Source organism: Erithacus rubecula (genome assembly GCF_903797595.1).
Source record: "Erithacus rubecula genome assembly, chromosome: 3".
In the NCBI taxonomy this organism is placed as follows: Eukaryota; Metazoa; Chordata; class Aves; order Passeriformes; family Muscicapidae; genus Erithacus; species Erithacus rubecula.
The window spans coordinates 37204000-37222416 of record NC_136689.1 but is presented as its reverse complement, the minus strand read 5'-3'; the positions used below and the strand labels follow the sequence as shown (position 1 = coordinate 37222416).

Sequence of the window (18417 nt, the reverse complement as noted above, 5' to 3'; positions counted from 1 at the left end):
CCATTTTTGTATGTTTTTTCCCCTGCTAGTGGTGTTGGATGACAGCAAGAGGTTGGCAAAGAGGAAGCTGATAGAAGAAAATCGAGAGAAGAGACGTCGGGAAGAGCTGCAGAAAACCATTGGGCACAAACCAGAGCCAACAGATGAGGAATGGGAGCTCATCAAAATTGTTACTGAAGCACATGTGGCCACCAATGCACAAGGAAGCCACTGGAAGCAGAAAAGGAAATTTCTGGTAAGGGCGGCAGCCTTGTACACTTCTCTTAGAGCCAGGTTCTGTTCTTTCTTCTGCAGTGCCTTCCTAGTGTTGCAACCCTAAAGAGATTTTTTTACCAGTGTATTGATGTTTGTGAAAAAAGGATGACTTTGCATAGTTATTACTTCATTTTTTTGTGCCTGAACCTCAGTTTTTGATCAGACCATGTATTTCAGTAGATAAACAGCGTGTTGCTATGTTAAGGCTTACTCAGCTGTAACACTCAGCTACACACTTTTATTGTGCTGTGGTAAGAAAAAGTAGAAAAATTGTTTCATTTCCGATTTAGAACAGAAGCAGTCTATAAAGAATACTGTATTTTAAAAATATATTGTATCCTGGAGTAGTTGTCTTTATTAGGGACCATCATAAAATATATTGAAAGTGTTAAAACAATATAATGTTCTAGATGATAGCTGGTATTTTTTGTTAATAACTCAGGAGTTTTGCCCCTTTTGGTTAATACTGGATACATTAATGAAAATAAATTAGGCAAAGAAAATTAATTTCAGTGAGAACAGAATGATACATACACTATACCATTGGGATTGCAGCCTACAAAAAACTTAGATTTTCATATTGTAACTAAGGGTCAGAAAATAAACGGTGATTTGTGTTGCTCAGCCTTAAAAAAGGATTTATTTGATTTTTCTAAATCGATTTTAAGGGAAATAAGTTCAGAATGCAAAATGCTTGTACAGCACAAAAGAGGGATTAGAGACTGCATTTCAGAAATGCACAAGGGTCTTTAACAGTCAATGTATACCAAATCAGATAGAGTACACTCATCTTTTTGCAAGCCTAGGCTCCTCCTGCGTAATTCACAATGGGAATTTCAACTGAATTGCTAAGAGAAATTATGTATTCAAAGCAGCTGATCTCTTTTAAAATGTTGGGTTTTTTTTTTTTATTCCAATGACACCATCTAAATTTCTATATGAATGGCTTGTGTTCATAGAACTCTACAGTCAGGAAACCACAGCCGGTCGTCACTGGCAAGACGCAAGAGAGCCCTTTCCAAGGGTGTTGCAGAGAAAGGTGTGAGCAGATCAAGAAGCAGCTGCAGTAGTACTTTTGGTTGCTTAGACAGGAATACTGTTTTTCAGGTATCAGCTGGTTTGGGATAAAACATAGGGAGCTCAAAGTTGGGAGTGGAATGAACTGTTGAAGAAAGAGCAGGAGAAGATGACAGTCTGCTCCAGGAGCTGTGGCTAGGCTAGTTCTTTGATAGCAGGGACTTCATTGAGGTCCTCACCTCTTCTCCTCTTCAGCTGGGTGGAAAGGTCTCCCCTCCTGTGTGTTAGCTTTAGCTGGCTCTCCTGACTTGCTTTGCCTTTCCCAAGAAAATGCTGCACTCTTTCTTTTTCTCCATAACAATGGTTCGCGTGCGTTTAAGCATTTGGTCTTCTTGCTTGGAATTTATGAAGGTTGTTTATCGTGAGCACACAGACAATGTGATTTAGTTACCCAGGATTCAGGGAGGGAGAGAGCCTAGAAATGAGTTTATTTTAATTTTTTAGTAGAAACCATCAAATAATTGAGCCTAGTCTTTTTCATTGTTCCTTTATAATTGGTGCTTGCTTTATTAACACATTGCTGAGTTTTTTCTTGTAAAAAGTTAGATTTGGATTCAGATTGGTTGCAGAGCTGTAGAATGTGTTTCTGATGTGTTTCTTTTAAAAAGTGGTTGAACAGAAGCTTTTGTTACAGACAGCACTTTCAGCACCTCCCCTGTTAAAGTGTCTTATATAAAATGTCATGGGGCCCATTGGTCTTAAAGGTCTACTTCTCTGGATTTTATCTAGTTTTTTACCTTAATGCAAACAGAATGAAATCTCTGCATGGTTTTTGGTAGGTGTTTTGTAATTGCAAAGCTGCACTTAACAAACAAAACAGCTTTGATGTGCCTGTTTTTAAAATACATGGTCACATTGACCAGCTGCATAAAAACCAAGTTGAAGTGCAGTTGGAATAAAAAAACAGTCATTACAGATTCTGCTTGAAACGATTTCATTGTATATTCCTATTGAAATCCTCAAAATATGATTTATTTCTCATTTGTAGAAGCTGAAATCATGCAACAGGTGATTTTTAACCAAGATTTTACCCAGATGAGTTCAAATTCTATTTACATTATCCAGGGCACCCTTAGGTTAGCCTGTGCTTGCTCATAAGTTGTTTTAGCTTTGCACATAAGTTGTTTTGGCCTTTTGGAAACTGGCCTTAGCAATTGCCTGGAAGGGCCCTGTGATACCTAGCAATCTGTTCTGGGGGGACTTTCTGAGCTTTGAGTAGGTAAAATAGCCTAATCCTGCAAAGCTTGCAGCATTGTCTCAGGGGTAACATGTCTCCTCAACTGTCTTTGCTTTTAGAGAAACTTGAGAGTTTTCAGCTCCTGTAAGGAAAAACGTGCCTGTGTTTTAAAGCAAAAGCTGCATGTGCTGCACCCATAAAATACATAGATGAAGACACAAGGAAGAAACTGGGCACACAGCAGTCCAGCTGTCCACTAAGAATGGGTAGAAGCATACCAGTCACCATTTCTCTGTGCAGTCATCTCTTTCACAAATGCCTTACAAATAAATTCACATTTAGTGATGTAAATGGATTTTACTTATAAAGCAAATAGTGTTGCTTTTTATTTTAGCATATCTTCCATCACCAAGCAGGACTTTTTGGATTGCTCTAAGACAGACTGCTCCTTTAAATATCTTTGTTTATATCCTTAGCCAGAAGATATTGGGCAGGCACCAATAGTTAATGCCCCAGAAGGTGGGAAAGTGGATTTAGAAGCCTTCAGCCAGTTTACAAAAATTATCACACCAGCGATTACAAGAGTGGTGGATTTTGCCAAAAAGTTGCCTATGTTTTGTGAGGTAAGAAGACTTTCTTGCTTTCCTCATTTATATGCCTGTTGTAATAAACTACTCCAAATATTCTGGCATGGAACTTAAAAATTCAATGTGTCTAAAACTAAAAAATTAAAGACACTCAAAATCTATGGGACTAGAATAAGCTGGATTTTTATTAATTTTCTTTTTCCTGTGATTGCTAAAATCCTGAGTTTGTTAATCTGGGAGTCATTGTGTTTCATTAGGAACTCAGATATGTCTTTAGAGGTGGCCTTGAACAAAGCAAAGAACAAAAATAGACTGTCTAGAAGCATTGTGAATATGTTTGATACAATCTTCCAGCACATGGTTCCCTATGTATCTTCTGGTTCCTTGGCAGGTACAGTATTGTAGAGTTGGGTCTATGCAGTAAAAAATTCTTCAAATTCAGGAGAGCACCCCTGTCTAGGAGTGGCACTTGCCTCATTGGGTTTTCCCTAAGCTTGGTTTTATTGAATGGGGAGGTTGTGCATAAAAGAGTTTGTGAAAGTAATGGATTGTCATTCCAGGTATATACTCACATGGAAAATATACAGTAAATAGAGTCAAAGACACATTAGGAATCTGATCTTATTTGGTATCATTTTTATTGAAGGACCAGATGCAATGGCTGATTATATTTTCTTTGTCTCCAATTTAATAAATTGTATCAGAACTGCAGCCTGAAATAATGTATCAGTCATAATAATCTGAATAGTTTGCATAGAATCATAGAATGGTTCGGGTTGGAAGGGACCTTAAAGATCATCCATTTCCAATCCCCCTGCCATCAGCAGGAGCACCTTGCAATGCACCCTTTGAGGTCAACACCCTACTAGGAAGGAAGGGTAAGGCAGCCATAACATTTTACTGTATTGTGGCTAGCAGCTTTTAAAGAAAAGTCAGTCAGGGAGAGCTATATATGTCCTCTGGCAAGTACAGAACAAGAGGAGGTAAATACCAGTAGTTGTCATAGTGTAAATATCTCACCCTGGCCAGTCTCTGCATTGGTACCATCAGTCAAGGAAGCATGAAATAGTAGCCAAGCATGAAGACTTTAAAATATGAGGAATATGTCCATAGATCATGAGGCCCTTGCAGCATATAGCATCTGATGGAATCTGTCTCCTCACATCTGGCATTTGTCAGTAGGAAATTGCAGTGACATACCAAGGTAGTCTTTTTAATTTAGAAAGCTCTGCCAGTCACACACAGGCTTCAGTGCTCATCTGACATCTCCTACCCCTCCTGGCTACCATGGGCCCACTTGTGTCAGAGCTAGGCAGGAAGCATGGATGAAGAAGTCAAGGCATCATTGAGCATGACCTCTGTATGTTATGTAGCTCAGCTGGACAGGCTTTTACAGCTGAGCCACGGTGTAAACCTGACACCTGCCCATATCCAGCAAGATCTGATGGCAGGGTAAGGGACAACTCATGAACACAAAGGAGTAGGACAGCTGTCCTCCATGTTGTCATATAGCACTTGCTGTAGCATGAAGAAAATTACAAATGTTTGCTCCTTGTTGAAGGGGCATCTTCCTGGTAACTTTGTTTACATTGTAATTTTTATGCCATATATTTTTCTTAGAAGCAACACTGCGTGTAACTACAGCATGGGCTGTAGATTTTTTACGAGAAAAAACACTCCATTTTTCCATAGGATCTGCAGACCATTTAAATATTAACTCAGCTGGTAATTCCAGAAGCTGTCTGAGAATGTAGTAAATCTCTATGAAGGAGGAACATGACAGGGAACATCCATGGCCACTTACATTTTCATGGCTACTTTTCCTTCTTTTTCATGTCTTTGGACACATGTAGAAGCCAGCAAAGCACAGTGAGTGCCCAGCTTAGTTTGTGTGCATCCGCTGTCCCCTGCCTGAAAAAAGTATCCAATCCCAGAGTAAGCAAAGTATAAGGAAAGCTTCATTTACTTCTCAGCATTTCTTCTGTTGTTTCTTTCCTGCTTTTCTTTCTGCTTAAGAAATGAAGATTGAGGAGAATGTCGTAAGTGTGGTGTGAGTTTTGAATGTCAAGGCATCAGTGGTTCCACATTGGGTGAAGCTCTGTAAATACTCTTTGAGGTTGCCCAGCTCAGTTTCATGGTGCTGCATTGCACATCTGTCCTGCAGAGGTGGGCACCTCAGGTTCCTCTCCCTACAGGGAGAGGAAAGGACAACCCACAGCAGAGTTTCAGTCACATTTGTTGATCCTGAACTGAAAGATGCTCTGTTAGCAACACTCAAGTAATGAGTGTAGATAGAATTAAAATCTGCACAGTTAGGAGCAGAGCTGATGTTCAAGTCTCTCGTTTGTGGTAACTCCTGCTACTGGCAGATAAGACCTGAGGCATCTGTGAAACAGGTGCCCCATGTATTCTTCAGAATTAGGAAAGCAGGTGAAGGATAGGCATAGTCAGACCACCACTACCATAAAGAAGTTTTAAGAAGGATCAAGTAGAAAGAGAAATTCTCATTAGTTTCATGGCTCACTAATAAAACATCTGAAGTATCACAAAATATCTTCTCTGCTGTTATCTGTTTCTTTTCCACTATTCTTCCTCCTGTTTAGAAGCTTGGTGTTTTTTTCATGTCTCTTTTCTTGTCCCTTGTTCTTCTTTTCTTTCATGTCTTTTTTTTCACTGCCATTGCTTATTCCAGTATCTCTTCATGGTTCCTCTCACATATCTATTCTCGTTTTAATTTTTTTAACGCTGCTTCTTTCCTCTCTTCAGTCTCTGCTGCCAAACAGTGGAATTGTCATTGGGTAGCAAGACTGCTGCTGTGCCTGTGCAGTCTTCCCCCCACTGCTGCTGAGCTGAGGGTTATCTGTAGGGAAACTGATTTGCCCTGAACAGGATGAGTCAATTTTCTTGTGTATTAAGCACTTCACACCTGAAGCTGGCATTGCTGGGAAAGTAGCTGCATGACTCAACTCATTTTCCTGACCATGGCTAGCTTTGTGCTTAAAACTCCTCTCTAAGAGGGAACTGCTTTCCACTTGCATTAGGTAGCTCTGCATAATTTCATACCAAATCAGTTCTCTTGCTTTGGAAGCAGGTATTGCCATGTAAACCTGTATTTCATGGGGGTTTCATTTTGAATTGATAAACAGGTAAATATAATGATTTTATATAAATCAAAAATAAATAGCTTTTTGCCTCCTTTCAAGCCAAGTAGAAGTGTGTTGCTCTTTCATATGTGGGACTCTTGCTATTCGCATACGTGAACAGCCTCAAAATTGTCTGGTGGGTTTTGTTATTGTTGAATAACCTGTGAAAACATAAAGACATGTTTTCCAGAACATGTTCTGCTCATGTGTCAGCATCCTGGTAATACTCTGTAAATACAGAACCTACATCTAACAATTTGGACAGCTTGCCTTTGTTAATGGCATGGAAAAGACACGTGCCCTGAAGATCACAGCTTATGCACCAGCATAAAAGCTGTACCTATACCATAGATTTTCTGTCCAGCAATAATGTAGGGAGCTCAGGGAAAACAGCCTTACTAGATTAAGTATAGATGAATAAAATTTCTGTTGTTAAAATGGTCAGTGAGAATTACTTCTCCACTGATTGAGGTATATCCTCTAGATATAAACATTTATTTAATTCCTTTTATTTAAAACACAGTCCACTCTTACAGACCTTCCCAAATGTCTTTCTTTTCCTCTGCTCGGGTAAGAAATAAGTATGGCTGGTGGTGAATTTAACTGGGATGGCTGAGGTCTGCCCCAATTATAGTTTATTCTGCTGTGATAAGTTGTAAACTGAGGGAGCCAACAGCTGTGTTATTGCTAGATTTCCTGAGAGTGTGTGGGGATGCTAACCAGGGGATGTTAACCTGCAGGCACTTCCTGAAGGCAGGAACACAGATCCTGGGGGTTTGTGCAGAGTGAATTGCAACTTTGTGCTTGTGGATTTATTGTAGTTGCAAAAGCTACTCAGTTTGGCAAACAGGAATTTTCCTTTGTCATTTATAATTTCTGCAGCTGCCATGTGAAGACCAGATCATCCTTCTGAAAGGCTGCTGCATGGAGATCATGTCCCTCCGAGCAGCAGTTCGCTATGACCCCGAGAGTGAGACTTTAACACTAAATGGGGAGATGGCGGTGACAAGGGGCCAGCTGAAAAATGGGGGTCTTGGTGTAGTGTCTGATGCCATTTTTGACCTGGGCATGTCTCTTTCTTCATTTAACCTGGATGACACCGAGGTTGCCCTTCTTCAGGCTGTTCTGCTCATGTCATCAGGTGAGAACAGAAATATATTGGGATCCAAACAATTTTGAAACTCTTTGGTCTTTGTCACAAGCCCCTTTGTAAAAGAAATAAGATAGGCTAGAACTTATAGTGCTGACTAGAGTAATGTGGGAGAAATTTTCCCTCAAAACCCCAGTGAATTATTTTGGTGATCACTAGGAAAAAAATTCAGGGTGTTCAGAGAGATGGACATAAAAGCAGTTTTGGTAACACACCTTGCTTAGTTTGGTACTTAGGAATGAGCCAGGGATGATCATCAAGAAAAAATCAGTTCTGATTCTGAGCCAGTTTGCCTTAAATGAAAAATTGATAATTTAGCAGCACTGGTCCTTATGGTAAGTTCCCTCTTCCCCTGAGTAATGTCGTGCATTGGGCATTCATACACATTTCCACCAGTCTCATAAGTTTAGTTTGACTTGCCCTATTGTTTTCCTAATTAACAGCTCTACTGCTTCCCAATGGGCATTTACAAGCCGTGCTGATTCCCTGCACTGGGACTGTTTGCATCTGGTTATGATACAAAAGTAGTAAAGACAACTTCCTATGTTTTCCAAAGAGTTTCTAACCTTCTCAATTTGAGTATGTTTTGAAATATGCTTCCAGTGATTGTGCCAGCCCAAAGAGGAAATTCCATTCTTGGGCAGTGGCAGATTTGGCACGATTTTATTTTAAGATGGCTTTGAAGATTGGGCACTGAATAACAATGCACAGTCAGTGATTTACAAGCATTAACTGCATCTGAGGTAAAAAGGTTTACACATTAATCACAACATAGCACTTCATCTTCCCCATCAAAACGTTTTGATTTATTTTGGGTCCCTACGTAGTGATACAGGAGCAGGGCTTTCAGAAGGCAATTCAAAAAGGACCTGCTTTCCCAGAAATCTCTCCTGAGAAGTGACTTGTCAAAGGGGCTTTCCCAGTCCCTGTCTGGGTGCCAGTTGAGACAGCCTTTGTTGTTCCTTGATGCTCTATAACAGCTCACCTAGGATCAAAGCATGATCAAAGCATGATCAAACCATTGGTCAGATTGTAGAAAAACAGATAGAAAGGAATTGTAATTTAGGTATATGACTAGGATTTTTTTCTGTTTTTTAGTTGTTTTACAGAAAAATGTAGATAGAAATCTTACTGAAATCAGGGATCTCATGCTCTAGTCACTGTAAGGAAATATTTCCCAAACAACTCACTCTAAGTGAGCAAAGTTGGCAAAGGATGAAGAAAGGAAGGATTATCTTCTTCTTTTAACAGGGATAGTACTAACAAGTGAGTTGGCTGGAGTGAAGGAAGTTTGTGGCAGAGCCACAAATGTCCCCAGTCCCTCTCCTTCCTTTCCTAGCATCACAATCATCCCATTTTTCATGATGTATGATCAGGCATTGATTAAAGCAAATAAGTAAGAATGATAATTCTGCTGCTTTATATCTACAGATCGCCCAGGCCTTGTTTGCGTGGAGAGGATAGAAAAGTGTCAAGAGGGTTTCCTCCTGGCATTTGAACACTACATTAATTACAGAAAACACCATGTTGCACACTTTTGGCCAAAACTGCTGATGAAAGTGACAGACCTGCGAATGATCGGAGCCTGCCATGCCAGCCGCTTCCTGCACATGAAGGTGGAGTGCCCCACAGAACTGTTCCCTCCTTTGTTCCTGGAAGTGTTCGAGGATTAGAGACACTGAAGTGGCTCTCCACACCCCTGTCGCACTACTGGCTGTCATTTCATCCCGTTGCCCAGCTCTTCTCACCTGTTTGTTCTTCTTCTTTCGTGGTCTTCTGTTTCTTGAGATGGGGCTGGGGTTTTGTTTGGGTTTTCTTTTGGGGTTGCTGGGGGGGCCAGTTGTATACACATGGATGAAAACATCCCTTTAATGCGGGTACTTGTGACTATTGCAATTTGTTCTTCAGTCCTTTGATGTGAGTGCTTTGACAGCTTAACAGTGAAAATATGAACAGACCAATTTCATTCACCAGCATTTGCGTGGTCACCAGCTCACACCCATCACTGCCTGGAAAATAGGGGAGAGAGATTGAAGTGGCAGAAAAATTAATTGGCCTTCAAGTTAAAACAGCTATTTTTAATTTGATCCTGACAATTCTGTCTTGTATTACCTCCTTTTGCAGGGTACAAGTGACCAATTCATAATACGAAATTTCTGGTCTTTGTGATTGTTTCTATTGTAACAATTATCACTGTGATCTAGGATCTTCATCATCATCATCATGATCCCATCATTCTCTGCGGTTTTTTCAGCAGATGCAGTTTAACTGTGCCCCATAAATCAACTACTTAAAATAATGCAGAGTGTTAGAAGGGACTGAGTATTTTTTTTTTCCATGTGTATAAGATATTAAGATCTTCAGTTACTAAATTTAGACTCCAGGTAACTTCACTGGAAGGTTTGTTGGAGTGAGGAGGGAAATTTGATCCTCTGAGGTGCTTTTCCTGATAGTGGAGGGATCTGTTTTTTCTGAGGTGTGTGGAAAGTCCATCACTCTGAGGGAGAAGGCTCTCTGTCAGGATAGCAGGCAGTGTCTCAGAGTTATTCAGGGGCATGAGGGCTCACAGAATGATGACAAGCAGAATGAAACATACAGGGTGACCTTCAGATGGGACAGAAACCAACTGTGTTATTAACAACCCTCAAGACTGTAGAGCTTTATCCCAGTAATACAAATAGTGTTGCTCGGCAGTAATTCTTTGTTTGATACATATATATATATATATATATAAAGTTTATATGCACATATATATATAATTTTATATATATATAATTGCAAAATCTTCAGCAGATGTCTTAAACATAAATCCATATTTTTATCTTCTCTCTGACTCTGTCCTATGTGTGTGTGTGTGCACACGTGTGGATCACCTGAGTTCTCCCTCCCTACAGGTGTGTCTGTATGTGATTCCTTAAGCTAAATGCTCTCTCAATTCTTTTAATTTATTTCCACTAACTGCACTAGCAGGAACCAAACTGGGCAATGACAAAGTGTCCTGCTGCCGAAATCTGCAAGCCAGTACTCACAGTCCTGGAATGTTCGGAGGCCGGGGATGAGGACATTGTAGGTAGAGGTTGCTCTCTGTCACCATCTCCATTCAGGGATGTTGTCCCTGGGTTTTATAAACTTGATATTAAACCATCATCTGAATTTGTGTGACACATCTTAAACATCTTTCTGTTCTTCCTGGGAACCAGAGACTTAGTTTATGTTTTGTGCACTGCCTCACACCCTCTTTCATGTTGTTCTCACATTCTTTCATGTTGTGCATTGATTTGTACTAGCTTCTTTCTCTGCTGTTTATTGACCCATTTGCCCAGCAAGTTGTGTTAGAGTGGATGTGTTGACTTTCAAAGCTCATGGCCCATATCTGCACCCATATGTTATGTGTCTATCCCCTCAAGGAAACAGGATACTCAGGAACACTTACAGATGGAACACAATACATGTGTGTCAGGAGTTAAATTCTTTCTGCCCTCCTTTCCCTATGTCATTGATAAAGCATTTGGAGTGCTATCAGGCATGTTCTTAGGGATGTGGAATCTTGTTCTCCCTGTTGTTTCATACCATATGCACCTGTAATGAGCTGTGAGCACTTAGGGTCTTTTTGTCAGAACATGAAGCACATTTGGTTGTTTAGGAGTTTTTGCAGGTATCAGTGAAAACACACAATTGGAGATTAATTCTTAAATATTTGGTGTAGAACCTCTTTTACTGGCTCTGTTGGCTCCATGTTAAAGTGTGTGTCTAAACAACATTTTGTCCAAATTCCTTGTAGAACACTGTCTTGGGAACAAAGAGTTAGAAACTGGCTGTTTGGATAGGTGATTTGGGGTGACCTGATGGAGGATTTACAGCATGTAGTAGGGAACTCAGAAAAGCAGCCAGTCCCTTACTTGCACTGATGCCTTCACAATCTAGAAACAAAACAACACACTTTCAAGACAATATTAACATAGCAAGGTATATAAAAGTGGAATTGGAGACCTCCATGTGCTAATATGGCAAAATGCACATGTGATTCAGGACTTCTACAATTTTATAATTTTAACAAATTACCATATTTAACAAGAGTGTCCAATTAGAAGAGCACTTAGTTAAGTAATCTCCCCTTTTGGTTCTTCCCATTTGGAACCCCTCCTGAGTTTCTAGCCCAATATTTATTATGCCTAGGATGCATGGTAAAAGGAAATAAGATGAACTTGGGTAAAGACGCAGAACTAAAAAATATTTCAGGAATGTAGCATAGTATGTCTTAGAAGGTAATCTTATTGGTCTAAAATGTAGGGGAAAAGGGGTAGGAAAAGTACTGGAAGATAAAGCCATGTGTCAGAAATCTACAAAGTTACAAATACATGACAAATATGTGAAAAGCTTAGGCATCAGTGTCTATGCCCACAGTGGCTTGCAAAGAAAAGAGAAATGCGTGTGTCTTTTGAAGCCCTGTTCTGCCATGAATCTGAGTATGGAATTCCTCCTGGAGCCAGTGCATGTACCTCACCTGTTTGCTTAATGTGAGCTTGAGTTTAATGTGAGCATTCAAGCTTTTGACTGTGTTGCAGGCAATACCCAGGAAAAGCATCATCATATCTCTTCTTGTTCCAAAGTACCAAAGCAGTTTGGAGCTGTGCTTAGCCAGGGTTCTGAAAATCAGGCCACCTTCCTTAGGTGATTGCAGAATGACTGAAGTGCCTAAAATCAGGCAACTGACTTAGTTCTGGCAGTGCTCTAAGCAGAAAGGACATACATCACTATGTTTTTTAACTTTTCAGGTTAAGTTGGAGTCTGGCACTAATTAACAGACTGAGTTAGTAGTATTCCCTGACTGAAAACTAAAGCCAAGCTCATAGTTGGACAGATTTGATGTACTGACATCTAATGGCCTCTGATCTCCTACCAGTCTTACTTTGTGTCATTTCCTTTACTTCCTCAGTACGACTGCTGATTTATGTGATTGTGAGAGCAAAACTAACTGACCTTAGCTCTGCAAAGATGTATTTCTGAATATCAGTGGTCTGAGGCCATTGTGGGATTGAGCCCCTGGACTGACCACCTCGGCAGCAGACTCTAGTGCCACAAGTCAGCACCTTTTGTAGTAACTGGCCTTCTGAGTGAAATAACAAATTTGTGCTTTCCGGTGCAGTCCAGAGTCTTGTTTCTGCTGGTGCCACATGGCTCTCATGTTTGCTCTGTGATCTACATGTGGGTCTTACACAGAAGGTTTTTCCTGTCAAACCTGATGATTGTCACCATTCATGGTATTGCCCTGAGTAACATGTGCATATAGATACTCATTTCATGTGTAATCTCAGTTAAGTTGTGATATTTATTATAACATATATAGTGCGTGCTAATGATTTTTTGTTTACATTCTGCCAAAATGTAGATGTTAGAGTTAGACCTCCCAGGTCCAAAATCATCCTTGAGCAGACTGCTTGCTTCTTCAGAGGCAGGTATCAGAAAGAGGAAAAAACTGTCCAGAAAGACCATTTATATCAGAAATCTGCCAAGAGAGGGCTGTTAATCACAAGCAGAGCATGTCATTGCTAGTGATGTATTTTTATGCTATGGAACTCTAATCTGTATGTGTCATATTGACTTCTTGCTGCATGAATCATAAATTTTAAAAATCAGTCTTATGGTTTTGAGATGTAGCCAGCATTCCTAAGGCTAAACCTTTTTCATTGACAGAATCAAAATCCACAACCAAGGAACGTTTTCCTCTCACTGTGAGAGCAATTGAAAGTGTTCAACATTTATCTTTTCACAAAGGAAGAGGCAACAGAACCTCTTAATGTGTCTTGTTATTGTGATCATCCGGAAATGATTGCCAGACGTTTCCTTTTGATATAGTAATGAAGTGATCTGTATTTAAATTTTATAGAGAGAATTTTATTCTAGTGTGATAGAGATTTATTTTCCACTTAAAGACTCAAAACGGTGTAAGCACGTTTTTGGTTTTGTTTTGTTTTTTTTACTATGATATATTTTTGCTTTAAAATTTAAAACAAAACAAAAAAAAAAAAAAGGTTTGGCCTTATCACAAAGTTTTAGTATAGATGTTAGCAAACGCAAAGAGTATGCATTATTTGTGTGTATCCACATTGACTGATGTCGCCTTCAAAAAGCAATATTGTGCAGGTAATAAGTTGTTTGTGACTGTCCATTGCACAGTTTACCTTCTTTAAAAGCTAACCTTGTTTATGCACAAGACAATCAAATGTAAATCTACATCAGCACCCAGGTGTGGATTAAATTTATGTAAATTACTGAGCACAATGTAAAACATTAAAAGACACTTTATTTAATTACACATTTAATGTTGGTAAAGATAGTATCAGGGCATGAACTAGCTGACATACTGTAATTTCTTTTTCTCTTTTCCTACTTCCTTAGCACTCTACAGTTTCAGTTTGCTCATAAATACATCAAATTAGTCATTCATCATTTTTTAAAAGAGGAGGGTGGCTTGGGTTGTTTATTTGTTTTTATGAAGTTGATTGGGAGGACTTGCTACTTCGTATATGAGGTTTGTGGGTTTTGCTTATTCGTTTTATTTTTTTATATCAGTTTCATGCCCTGAGGGTAAGACAAACATTACACCGTACAGTAAAAAACAAAGTACCTTGGATGATGTATTTTTTTGCAAACAGTGTTAAGAGTTATGCTAGATTGGTAATATTTTTTCAGCCTAAAATATATTAAAATAAATCTGTGATCACAAATGTTTTAAACTATCTAAAGAGAAAATTTGTATATTTGGGGAAGAAAATAATTTTTACATAGCTTTTGTATGCAGATATTAAAATGTAATTATGAATATAGTGGGCATAGATAACTGTGTAAGCTTGAATTCTAAAAAAGAAAAAGCTTATAACTGAAAAGTGGTCCTGGTGTCTCTGTCTCTTTGTTGCAGGCTCTTTTGTCAGCTCTGTCTCACACTTCCAAGCCACTGGGATGGGAAAAGTAGGACCTAGAGCACAATGTTTTATCAGCTGTAACCTGTTCACATTTCTGTGCTTCTGCATCCCTTTCATCACCTACCTCATATCTTATCTCCTCTCCTCCCTTCCCTTGGGCAGCCAAAGGTTTTCACTTCCTCACTCTTCACAGCAGCCAACCTTAATTTACTCCAGTGAACTGACTCTTGATTTATGTCTCACTCAATTACTTTTTTTTTTTTTCTTTCCTTCGCCACTCCCAGTCTAAACAGGGAAGATGTGACAGGAGCAGTAAGCTTCCCATCTTTTTGTCTCCTCCTTATTGGAGAAGATCTTCACGTTCAGATAATTTCTCTATTCTTACTTTCCTTTGCAGTTTTATTTCTCCTCCAGTTCTTTCACTCCTGCCTGGAAGAAATGCCAGGCCTATTGCCTGGATCCAGAGTAATTTCTTGGCCTGTCCCAGATGGCAAACCTATTTTGGGCTGCTGTTTCACGGTGATTTCCACAGGCATTTCTTGGCTGGCTGCCAGCTCCTGCTCCTGGTCCCCTTCCACAGGAGGTGCTGGGAGCCTTCTGAGGGATGGTGAGCTCCCTGAGCTCCCTCTGTCTAGCACAACGGGCTTCATGTCCCTGGGAATGCTGTGGCAGCAGCTCCAGGGTTTGTTCCCACTGTGGGAAGAGGGGCTGCCTTCAAAGGCAGGAGCTGTATGTGAGGAGCCAGAGGGAAAGCCCGAGTGAAATGCCTGCTGTGCCTTAAATGGAATCCCTTTGAGCTCCAGTTCAGACACCCATGTGGGAAAGCCCTGACAAAGCCTCTGCTGGGTGTGCACTGAGCAAGCAGCAGCGTGGGCTGCTTTGGTCCCCCAGGACCAGCTCTGGAGCAAGGAATTAATTTGGTGTGTAAAAACTTGTTTACTGGATGTGAAGAAATAATTCTTCTTCCACAGATGCCAGTGCTTTGGGTATAGCATTTTCAGGCTTCATTTGTAGTGGTGATATCTGTTTTTCAAAAAGTAGTGTGATACCTGTGGATTCTGAGAGCCACATGAATTTGGGAGAAGGACATAAGAGATGGTGCCTCTTCCCCTGGAGCTCTGGCACTAAAGCAAGAGTGTGTTCTTGACCTGTTGTGGGCTGCCTCTTGCACCCTGAGCCTGTTGGTGAACACAGGTGCCATTTGTTTGCCCACTTGATGATGTGTGTGAGGGTTTTCTGTCCTTGAAAACTGAGCCACGTCTGAAGGATTTTCTCTGTGAATTTGGGAGTCTAACAACAAATGTATGTCATACTCACGGTCACGTGTGCTGTGTGGTATTCCCCACAGCACCAGTAGTTCCAAAACGAAAACTTGCATATGAAATGTGTCTGCAAACTCATCACCTTTGAAATAAGTGAAGGGCATGTCCAAAATACATTCTGTTGTGTTTATCATATTGCAGCCCTCCTCCCCATTTAGCACGTAGAGAGGACTCCTTTCCAGACAGAGTCACAGAGCATCTTCCTCTCCTCTCATGCCTGGTGGAAGCACTGACCCTGTAGGTACTGCCACAAGCTGCCTTGGCATGCACAATGATATGCCTGAAATCCCCTAGGAAAATTAGAAAAAAATCTGAGGATCTCCTTTGTATCATTTGGGGGAGCTTTGAGACTTCTAATGTCAAGGAATACTGAAAGGTTTGTGGGATCTTTAAGTCAGAAGCCCCAAAGGGAGAAATAAAATGTCTCCTGGGTCATCCTGACCTTGCAGTGCCTTGAAAAATTGGCATAAACTTGGAAAAGTGGTCTGAGCTCTGTAACTTGCTGTGCAGAACCAGGGTGGAACCTACAGGGAGAGCAAGACAATTCTTAGTGGGTTGTATTTGGAAAACATAGTAAAAAAGTACAGAAAGACGTCAGCGAATCAAAAGCAATACCCAGAATGAGTCATTTTCTGAATTTCATTGAAATTTGAATTTGCAAGAGGCTGTTTGAGTGGGTATGAGGCTAGCTTCAAGCAGTGTTTCTCTGAAACAGAAATGTTCTAGTTACAAGAAATAGAAGCAAGATTGCAAGATTAAAAAAAAATCTGTATTTAAAGAGGAAAAAAAAATGTGTTATATGTGGCTGCAGGGTCTTTGGTATCTCCTTGCCCAGAGATAGGAACAAAAGGGAGAAGAAGTTGTCTTTGCTGGGATAACCATAGAGGCAGAAAGATTCACTGCCTAAGGTAAATTTTAAAATGGAAATGAAAGGGGGACATGTCTTTGTGGGTATGTAGCAGGCTCTATGCTGGGTCAGCAGGGTCCCTTGGAGGTGAAGCCCATCTTTGTGACTGCCTGGGCACTGAACAAGGCACTTTTCCATTCAGGCAGTGCCTGCTTTGTCTATCGTGTGTTGATCATCTGAGTCCTAGACACTGTTCTCTTCCAGAGAGAGCAGAGAGCTCTTTCCAGAGCTCCCACTAATGGCCTGTGAAGGCAGGTCCTGACATCCATCTAGCATTCCAGAGAGGCATGTGTGGAGAAGGAATGTACCCCAGAGGCATGAGCCTCCCCTGGAAGCCCTGCTACACCATGGATGGGATTAAGGGCACCAGAACAGACTCTGTAAATCAGGAACTACAGGGATGGCCGCAAAGGTCTGCCTGGAGGAAAAGGGTGGTGACAATAGGGACAGGTCTGTGGCCTCCAAAGCCTGTTGCAAAGCTCAGGAGCAGAGTATTCTTCATCAGAACTGTGTAGTGATAAAACAGGCATCTGTTGGTTCTAAAATTTCAACATTACTCCTCAGAAGTAGTCATGGAAGTTTGTAAGTTTGTACTGCTGCCAAGGCCCAAGGGGGAACTGAGAGATTATGGGGGAAGGAAGCTGATCCATCCAGAAAGAGAGGGGATTGAGCTCCCTGCAGACTGTGCACATGCACAATTTTGCACTCAACACAGGGCTAAAAATCCAAACTGGGCCAAGCCATTTCCAGGCTATATCCCTAAAATCCTATCCTTAAAAGGAGGTGCTGATTGCCCTTTAAATCAGAGGTCCTCCGGGGCAGATCACTTTGGGAGCCAAGGATGGCTCCAACTCCCAGGCTGGCCTGTGCTGGAATCAAGGGAACACATCAGGCTGGGAATGCCCATGGTGAAATCCCCAGGTGCCTTGAGCAGCTGGCAGGCACACAGCCCTGGGAGCCTGGAGCTGCTGGAGCTGTGCTGCTGCTCCAGGGCTTGGCTGCTGCTCTGAACCAGGGCAGAAAGGACACATGGAGTCCACCTGGGGTGCAGGGTGGGATTCTTCCTATTTCATTATTTCAAGTTCTGTTCAATAAATCAGTAGTGAAACCAGGCAATCACTTGATGTTAATGATAGCTTGTCACATTTCTAGCTGTGCTGATCTGGTCAGATTTGCCTCTGGCCTTGGCAGTTAAATGCACCTACACGCCATTATTACCACACATGTTTTTTCCTGAACTGGGCACGATGACAGTATTTCAACTTCAAAATAAACCTCACAACTTCCATTCCTTTCTTTAGGGTGGAAAATAAGGTGTTTATGAGAATATTAAACAGGAGATGTCAAGACCAGATAGGTGTCTAGTCCAGGAAAAGAAGCTGGACTAATAAGACAGGTTTCAAAATCATTTTTATAACCTCTGGTGCTGCATTTTTATCCATCCACAGCTCCAGGAGACTGACCCCAGTAATATTTTCATTTCATCAAGGAAGTAAGACTTTTTCCCCTTCTTCTGGGCTTCATAAGAAACTTAGGAGATGTTTGCTTTCCTCAGACCCAAGATGCTTGACTTCTTCAAAGTCAGGTGAGCACCGCTCAGCTGTTGGCATTTGTCTCTGCTGTAGATGAAGCTCTTTTCCCATTCAAAGTATATTTTAAGCAGAGAGGTTGATCAAGAAGGAGGAGTACTTTCTGCAGTGGCCATTTGACCTTTGTTCCTATGTGTCACCCATATGCACCCACTGACTCCTGGGCATTTTCCTTTCCAGCATCCCATAGTAGCTGCTGCCCTTGGATCAGAGATCAGGTGCCAAGGGCTTGTAAGGAGAGTTGTTTTGGGTCCATGCCAGTGCTCCCCTAGACTGGAAATACCATC

The 18417-nt window shown here is 40.9% G+C and overlaps 1 protein-coding gene across 9 annotated transcripts in view; it reads left to right on the top strand.

The window, feature by feature from the left end:
* THRB (thyroid hormone receptor beta) overlaps positions 1-14267 on the top strand; it is a 152763-nt gene extending 138496 nt beyond the window's left edge. For 8 of the 9 annotated variants that reach the window (XM_079299668.1, XM_079299665.1, XM_079299669.1 and 5 more), the window contains 4 exons: positions 30-235; positions 2986-3132; positions 7122-7380; positions 8821-14267. In XM_079299668.1, coding sequence (XP_079155794.1) covers positions 30-235; positions 2986-3132; positions 7122-7380; positions 8821-9062 — 854 coding nt within the window. In that variant the 3' untranslated portion in view covers positions 9063-14267. The remainder of the gene's footprint in view (positions 1-29; positions 236-2985; positions 3133-7121; positions 7381-8820) is intronic. The other variant, XM_079299672.1, reaches the window with a different exon arrangement.
* The last annotated feature ends 4150 nt before the right edge of the window (positions 14268-18417 follow it).